The 9,223-nt window shown below is 32.0% G+C and overlaps 1 protein-coding gene across 1 annotated transcript; it reads left to right on the top strand.

The window, feature by feature from the left end:
* The first annotated feature begins 4,536 nt into the window (after nt 1-4,536).
* LOC129889356 (uncharacterized) lies at nt 4,537-8,913 on the top strand. The gene is made up of 2 exons (XM_055964627.1): nt 4,537-6,777; nt 8,711-8,913. The coding sequence occupies exons 1-2, from the start codon at nt 5,669-5,671 to the stop codon at nt 8,757-8,759; spliced, it is 1,158 nt and encodes a 385-aa protein (XP_055820602.1). The 5' UTR covers nt 4,537-5,668; the 3' UTR covers nt 8,760-8,913.
* The last annotated feature ends 310 nt before the right edge of the window (nt 8,914-9,223 follow it).

Genomic DNA, 9,223 nt, shown 5'->3' with positions numbered 1-9,223 from the left:
GAATAATACACAAGTACCTCTCTCAACTATAACCGAAATCGTTTAGACACACCTTAACTATACATGGATCCTATTACTCCTTGAATTATTTTAAAGTGTAATAAACATACTTTAAAACCTATATAATCACTCATATGAAGAGAGGTGCTTTATACTCGCCTCCACATCATCATTACATCAACGCCACTTTACTAAATCGTCAGATCTAAAAAAAAAATTAAAAAAATCCATGTCATTTAGTTCCTCCTCGTTCATTACTATCTCCACACCCACCATGACCACTAAACCCATTATTTTCACCATTAAAACTTATAGCAACCACCATGAAAATTGTAACCCACCTCCAAATATATTCCTTCACCATCACCGAAATCATATATTTTATCACCTACCTCCAAATCTACCACAAAAAATCACTACAATGGTCAAAAACTCAAGGTATTCAATTTGAATTTAAAATGTTGGATCTCTTGTATCCAATTAAAATTTGTGACCTAACAAAAAAAGTAAAAAATAAATCTCATAAAACTTGATGTAAAATCTCCATCGAAGAAGTTATCCCAAAATTGAAATTTCAATTCGAGAAAAATCGAACATTGGAGTCCTTTTGTTGATCGAATTTGGGTTATGAAATACAATTGTTCTCATTCAAAAATTATTTGGCAAGATGAAGTAATTGGCCAATTGAAGTGGAAAAAAAAGAGAAGGAGGCGGGATGTCACTATATTGGAGAATTGAACCGGAACTAAAATGTGTTGGAGGTGAGGATGGGGTCCTATATCAACGAAGAATTGAAGTGGGGGTGAAAGCTGGGGCTAGGGTGGGGGTGGGGGTAGGTTGGGATATGACGTAGATAATTTAATTTTTTTTTTTAAAAGAATTTAATTTAAATTGTGCTCATCATATATTGTCTAAACTAAATATCTCATATGCAATTTTTTTTTTCCGAATTTCATGTTAAGTGTTTGAGTAAAATATAAAAAAAAAGAAAAATTCTTTCGATATTATACAAATTGATGAAATATCTGAAAAAAGATCACCGGCAATTTAAGTATGTTATGAAAAAATATTTATATTACTAAAAATGATAAAATTGGTTTCTATTTCATAATGAAAAAAAGAAATTTTAATTAAAAAGATATCAACATAAGTTTTAATGTTAACTACTTATGGACATGTGCCCAAATTAATCAAATTTTAATACTTCTTTTTCGTCTTTCACATGCCTCAAAGAGAGTGAACACACTTTCTGTGCGACTTCAGCATTGAAGGGTGTATTTATTACACTTTAAAATAATTCAGCAGGGTAATAGGATCCATGTATAGGTAAGGTGTGTGGTAGCAATTTTAATTATAGTTGAGGGGTTACTTGTGTATTATCCTTTTTTTTATAGTCGTGGTGGTTGGCTCAACTTGCATGCACTTCAACTAATTTCTCGGAATATCTATCCCCTCCCATCAGTATTACATATTAGGTAACTCGGTCCACCAAAGCTAGGACATATGTGGAGAAATCACCTAGTATTTTTGTCTCTGTTAAAATTAAAATCTAAAATTTCATGATTCTCAACCTATTTTATTGACTACTAGGATTCACCCTTAAATGCAATTGATTGAAATTACTTTATTCAGTAGTATTCTAAACTGTAGGCCTTTGGTAGTGAATATACATTAGAGGATCGAAAGTTTTCGGTAATGTTGGTGTCTGAGTCAATTTACACATATAATTAATGTTTTCTATTTTTCACCAACACAACTAGGGCAGGTAAAATGGTTAAAAAGAACGAGTAACCTCATCCAATCCAATCCATTAAATATGGATCGAATACTCGACTTTTTAAAAATAGATCAAATCTATATTATTCATTAGTTAACTCATTTTTTTATTTATGTTAAATATAGGCAGATTGAATATCTTGCTTATTTTTATTTAACTCATTTTGGTCCGCCCATATTCGATCCAACCCACTCCTTTACCCCTCCTAGACACAACTATATGGTAATTCTTAACATAAAGTTTGGGCAAATGGGAGAATTCACCTACCATCCTTTCTAGTGGAATTTGAACTATAGTTTCCAAGATTGTCATTCTAGTCCTTTGATAGTTCAGTTACCCCTTGGGAGTAGGGGCTATATTATTTAATGAACCTCTTTCTGATGTTGGTTCTTTACTATAATAACATACTATGTGTAATTTCATAAATGGAATCTGGTGAGGATGATATGTATGCAACCATACCCTCTACCTTGTGAAGTTAGAGAAATTGTTTTCGATAGACCTTTGCCTAAATTATATAATCAATCTACCCTCGTTTATAAGCTAATCACATTTTACTGTTATTTGTTGTTACACAAATCTTGAAAAAGACTCAGGAGCCATGCCACTGGCAGGTCCAAGTAGCATTAGAAATTAAATAGAAACTGTTTGGAAGAAAAGCAGAAATATATAGGAAAGAAAACAGAAAGAAAAGGAAGGGGGAGGTATGGAACATTTCTGTCTTTAACAGGCTCTGTGTGTATTGCCTTTCCAAAAGGTCTAAGTTCTCTGTTTTAAGTAACAGACACTAGTCATATCAACAATTTGAACATAAATATTGGATTTTATTAAACAAATATTATTATTATTATTTGCATTTCATTATGCTCACATACAATTGTTTATACAAAGAAATGAGGTTACAATAGTATGGAGATTCTCCTGTCAGTTTCTGTAGGCCTTCTGCTGACGTTTTGATCCGGGTCCCATGGTACCAACTTACTAGCCTGCAGACAAATTGCTTAAAAACCATGATAAATTTATATGCCTAAAATGCCCTCTTCTTCAATCAATTGAAAGCTGGAACAAGTAGCAAAAGTCTTCAACCACAACAACTAAGCCTCAATAGCATGTAATTGGGGTCGGCTTGTATGATTCCTCGTTGATCATGTCAAATGATCATGTCGCTCTATTTAAACTAATCTCAGATTAATATTATTTATACAAAATAAAAAGTACTAAAAATTTACAATATCTTTTAGTGGCATAGAAATTTTTGACAGGACTGAAAGACTCCTAGAAAAAATAAGACTTAAAGTAAACGTATTAACATGCTAAAAATATTACCAGCTAATTGGTTTAACTTCTCTATTCATTGCTAGGTTTGCATGAATTTCAAGACAATTTCTTCCATGTGATTTTAGGTGTGCCTTGTTCTCTTTAAATACCTTTCACTCACCATTATTTCTTCACACCTACAAATGATCCATATGGTGATTTACACAAGACATGACTAAACCATTTTAAATGGGTTTTTTCTCATTTTATACTCGATGTGTGCTTCTTGCTACTTCTGATGTAGTCATTTTTAGTTTTATCCAAGTCTTGTATATCTACACATTCATTTTAATATCCGCATCTCTACGACATTTATATTGTAGATATATCGGACTTTAGCAACTATGATTAACCCTCATATAACATTGTTAGTCTTACTATTAGTTTAATAGGTATCCTTCTTTCACTTTAACACCCTAACAGTACTTCTCTATTTCAACCATTCTATTTTGATTTATTGTTTAACATTTTAATTTATCATTACTAAAATAACAAAAATCTTAGCTGTTTAAAATAACTTTTTAGGATAAATTGTGTGGTGATACATATCTGATGACAACAGTAGTGGTTGATCTCTGAAATTGATGACTTGAGAGGTTCAGGACCATGTCATGAAATTATCTTTGCCCTTTTGTGCATGAAATAGAATGACTTAATTAGTTTGTAATTGAGGATTATTACATACATCTATATCTTGTACAAGATAGGTATATAATTTGTTGATCAACTCTGCTTTTCTGCCTTGGCGTATGTGTGTGTATTTTCCTTAATTTTAATTGTTGGAAATGAAAAAAAAAAAAAAACATTTTGTCACACTCCTAGTTTGATAGGACTTTTAGTCTATGTATAACTAAAACATAATAAACTATGATTTCAGCAATACAACGGTTATTGATACATGAATAAGAATGATTAAAGACAAAATAGTTTTTGATACATCAAATCAAACGGGGGATAAAAGATAATTCCAACATAACTAATCCCAGCATTACTGATACATCATATTCGATACTATTCTAATATATTCTACCAAATGACCCCTGGATGCAGACAAAATGCGTTTCTTGCTCTAGTTGAATGATTGATTTGTCCTCTCTTCACCATTTCTTAGAGAGGCAGTAAAATAGGTAGTTCTGAAAATGAATTTGTCAACGATTAGATTAGCATAAGATGTGTAATTTCCTGAGCATTGAAGGTTTTTTTGCAGGCCTTAATTATGCTGGATGCTAGTGGAATGCCTTTTCTTTTATGTTTTGGATGGGTGACGACCCTAAAGACCAATTACATCCTTTGAAACTTGGAATTAATGTATTCACCCTTTTACCTTTCTGCTTAAAAATCAGGCTTAGCTCACATACTACAAGGCTCGAGCCAGTGATCTAAATCGCAAATTCCTCGACCTTTGCCACTTGAACTAAGTCCTACGGGTTAGGGACTATCTTTTCTTTTTCTTCTAATTGTGTTCAATTTTTTTTGTTTGTTTATTTAGTCGTTTTATTTTTTGAAGACTTCATTTATATGTGATGAGACTTTTCTAGTCTAACCAAAAGGTCACATGAACATGCCTAGTGTCATAGACTTAGTTGCAGCACCGAAGTCATCAATGTCCATGAATCCTGTGAAAGTCCATTATTTCACACTTTGGAGTTTCTCTAACCTTGATCTGGCTTAGTGTAAAGAACACTAGTCACACTGTTTGCTTTGATGATGAATTTGATTTGTTTTCTAGTTTGGCTTATCTTTTTGAAATCTATGCTTAGAACAAAAGGGTTGAAATTTGACTTTGACAACTTGAGCGATAGATGTGGTTGAACCAGTCATAACACCAACTTTGTGTGTTATTTATGGAATGAGATTAATTTATCCAAAAACTAAAAATGAACTAAGGGGGTTCAATGTATGGACTCTTGGTTGGGTTCACCTCGGACTCGACTTAACTTGTTGCTATAGCAAGTTTGATAGGCTTAGCTTGACTCAACTTGATTTGGCTCGATACTTAAATTTATTTATAAGTAAAGTTGTTTTCGTATGGCCTATAAGTCAAGGGTTCAAGCCATGAAAATAATCACTAATGTTGCTTGTGTTATAATAGATTATCTACATTATACCCATTCGGATGCGGCTCTTCCTCGGATGCTTTGTGCATCAGGCTTCGCTTGATGTTGTTATAGTGGATCCTCCAACTATTATGGAAGATTATGTCTCATACCTCCTCTAACTTGATCCTATTAAAAAAGGAGAAGGTGCTTACACTTGTAACTGTCATTTTGTAGAGTAAAATCTGTTATATAACTCTTCCTAACTACCCATCTAAGACCAAGTAACAAAAGAGTAGTAGAAAAATGGGAAAACTCCAAAAGTATTTAAAAACCCTAGACTTTCTCTAGCTATTTATATGCACCCAAGAGACCTTCCTAACCTCTGCCCCTCCTCTGCATAGTGTGTACTTTGGTTCCTCAGAAAGTGAATGACATGTTTCTTTAGACCGACCTTCTTGCTATATTGACCTCTCCATTCCCATCCAAAAAAAAGATCCCAAAAAGAGAGAAAAAAGCAAAGCCATTTGAGTATAAGATGAGGGGAAGATCTTCACCAAAGCAAGGAGGAGTTGTGGAATCAGCAAAGGTTGATAAATTAAAACAAGAGCCTCATCTTTCTGGTGCCTATATTAGAAGCCTAGTTAAACAGTTAACTTCTTCAAGAACCAAAGATCCTTTGAATCCCAAAGACCATGATGATTCACTAGAGAATTCAACAAACTTTGATGATAGTTTGTGTAGTGATACACAATTGTCACCACAGCCAGCACGACCACCACAGATTAAAAAGAAACAAGTGAGGAGGAGACTCCACACTAGTAGGCCTTATCAAGAGAGGCTTCTAAATATGGCCGAGGCTAGGCGTGAGATTGTCACTGCCCTCAAGTTTCATAGAGCGTCTATGAAACAACAACAGCAGCAGCAACAACAACAATCTCACACCGAGCCACAGTCGTTGCAGACTGGGCCTCAAGAGTCTTTAGGGGAAGAACAAGGGAAGCCAAAATCCCGGAGAAACCCCAGGATTTATGCTTCCAACACTATGGCCAATAACTTACCATGTTACAACATGGAGAATTTCTCCAATTCAACCTTCCCTTGTCTTCCTCAATATCCTTATTCTTGCCCTGTTTCATCCTTTGGTTCCCAACTACCTTTCCAAGACCACCTGAATTTTCCACTTCCCAACCAAACATTAGGATTGAATCTCAATTTCCATGATTTCAGCAATTTAGATGCAACCCCTTATTGTAGCAACAGCAATAACAATTCAATCTTTTCATCATCATCTCCTTCATCTTCTTCAGATGAATTCCATTATGTGGGAGAAGGGGTTGGTCCTATAGCTCAAATGGTGAATTCAAGGTTGCATCCATCAATGGATGACCAGGAAATGGAAGAGATCAGATCAATAGGGGAACAACATGAGATGGAGTGGAATGACACTCTCAATTTAGCAACTTCAGCTTGGTGGTTCAAGTTCTTGAAGGCCATGGAAATTGGACCTGATGACAAGAACATTGCTGAGGATTATGGATGTTATCCATTTGATGAAGTCATGGAATTCCCTGCCTGGTTCAATCCAAATGAAACCTGCTTGCAACAGCATGTGGATGATACCTATTCTCACCCTACCTTACCATGGTAACTATTTCTTACTTATTTCATTTCTTTCTTTTACTGAATGCTATGTATGTCGTTCTTTCCGTCTATATGACCTGCTTAAGTCAAGAATTTTCGAAGATAGTCTGATAAAATCTGTATGTACTCTAACCTCGTGGGATTGCACTAGAATGTTGTTTCCTCCTCCTTTCACTTTTCATTTTTAGTTTGCTTTTATTTTAAAAAATATTAGGAAATGTTTTTTGTTCCTAGGTCATCTTACTGTACAAGATACTTTTTTTAAAAAAATATTATTATTATCATCATATGAAAATAGTATCTCACAAAAATATAAGATATAATTGAATATAACATATTAAAATATAATTTTAGCTTTTATACTTTATGATTACCAAGAGTTTAATGCACCGAGTTATCTTATAACTTTTTTAACATCATTTTTGTGAGAAGAATGACAATGTATTTTTGCAAATTTGGTTGGCCAAAACTAATGCATGCTTAAAGACAAGAATTACTAACATCATGTTTTGTTAGTATTAGTATACGGAAGTATGGGTCTTTGCTAGGATTGACACGTCAAGCGGTGGAAGAAATGAAATAGACAACCCATTGGGTCCACTTTTATATTTTTTCCTTTTTTTTGGTTTAGGAGTTTGTTGGGTCATCCGTCATTGACAAAATATTGAATTTGTATCTCTGATAGCTCTCCGTTCTTAATTAAAAGTTTATGTTTTGGGAATGAAATCTTATATAGTATATAGCATTTTTCCTTTTTAGAAATAATATTTTAATACGAATATCAGATATTAAATTTAAAAAATATAAATAAATTTTATATTTTTTTCTTCTACTAAAAGAAGAAAGTTGATGCTATTTTTATTTATATATGAGATAAGTATCAAAAACATAACTAAATTATTTATTTTTTTGAGTTTCAAATCTAAACTATTGAGACTGTGAGCTTCATACCTAAACTATCACTTCTCAATTTGAAAAACACCTCTCTCTCTTTTACTCCACTTCCATCATAGTGTGTGCGCTACACTTTTTCTTTCATTTTAAAAAAATTATCACATCACATTTCACATAGACAAAATATTTCACTTAAATAAAAATTAAATTAATTCTTAGAATTAGTTAAAATTAAATATTAAAGTATTACTATTCCATCCTAAAAAAATATAAAATATTTTTATTACCCTACTCCACCACTTTTTCTCACCATACTCCCTCCTTTCCACCTCCCAATTTTTTTTGTTTTGTTTTTATTTTCTAAATTTCTTTTATAAAAGTGTTTTTTTAAAAATTCTTATTCATCTTCTCTCCTCCCCCCCCCAAATAATAATTTAGATATTATTTTTATATATATTTTTTAAAAAAAAATTCTATCCTGCCACAACTAACCCTCTGCTTTCAATTTTTTTCTCGTTATGTGTTTGATACATACACATGAGTGAGAAAAATATTTTAAACTTTTTTTAAAAAATAACTTTTATTTAAAAATAATTTCATTTTTTTAAAACATAATTTCTTTTTTGGGGATAGAAATACTTTTGTTTTAATTTTTAACTAATATTAATAGTTTGTTTAATTTTTATCAATATAGAATATTTTAGCCATGTGGCAAAAAAAATTCAAAAAATAGAGAGAGTAGAGAGAGTGTATTACACACATAATTGAGGTGTGTTTCTCAAACTGAGAAGTGATAGTTTATGTATGAAATTCAAAAAAAAAAGGGACAATTTAAGTGTGTTTTTGACACTTTATCTCTTTATTTATTTGTACAATCGTCGTCGTCATCATTATCAAATCTCTGACTTTTAAATTATTATATTTTCATTGTTCTTTTTTAAGTGTATTTTTATAACAATATTCAGAGAATATTTGTTATGAATGTCACAAAACTACTATGTTCTCCATATTTCTTATTTCATTTTAAATTCTCATGTTACAGTATGGACATTGAAGAAATTGAAGGAATGGATGTGGAGTGGTTAGCTTGAAAGAAGAAGATTGATTGGTTTTTATCATAATCAAATCTTTGGTTTTTATATTGAAGCCCCAAATTGCTGCTTTTTTTTTAGTTCTTTCTTTTGGGGAAGGAGGATTTTAAATTTCTCCATTTCTTTGCCTTTTATTTTATTTTATTTATTAAAATGATCAATAATAAAGGCTTTTGCTAGAAATCGCAGGCTCTAGAGAAAAATAATAGATGAGGGAGAAATTATTATATGTATGTCTCCCAGTTTTCCTTTTCCGTCAATTATGAGAGATCTGATATTTAATGGTTCTCATCATTGTATTTTAATTTTTATATCTAGAAAATTTTGTATTCTGTTTGATTGTATATTTTCACAAGAAATATTTTACAATTTCTGGAGCAAAATTATTGCAAGTTTCATTTTTAAAAAAGGGATCATCACTTTTTTCTCAAATTTTTGGTTATATTAAGCTAGCGTTTGGCTTT

Source organism: Solanum dulcamara, chromosome 5, assembly GCF_947179165.1.
Source record: "Solanum dulcamara chromosome 5, daSolDulc1.2, whole genome shotgun sequence".
In the NCBI taxonomy this organism is placed as follows: domain Eukaryota; kingdom Viridiplantae; phylum Streptophyta; class Magnoliopsida; order Solanales; family Solanaceae; genus Solanum; species Solanum dulcamara.
Note: the sequence above shows the minus strand (reverse complement) of the source record. Positions and strands in the feature narration are given on the sequence as shown.

Excerpts from the sequence above, each read along its gene's own strand:
- LOC129889356 (XM_055964627.1), top strand. The coding sequence starts at position 5,669 with ATGAGGGGAAGATCTTCACCAAAGCAAGGAGGAGTTGTGGAATCAGCA. Across the intron at positions 6,778-8,710 it reads TCTCACCCTACCTTACCATG|TATGGACATTGAAGAAATTG; the intron begins GTAACTATTTCT and ends CTCATGTTACAG.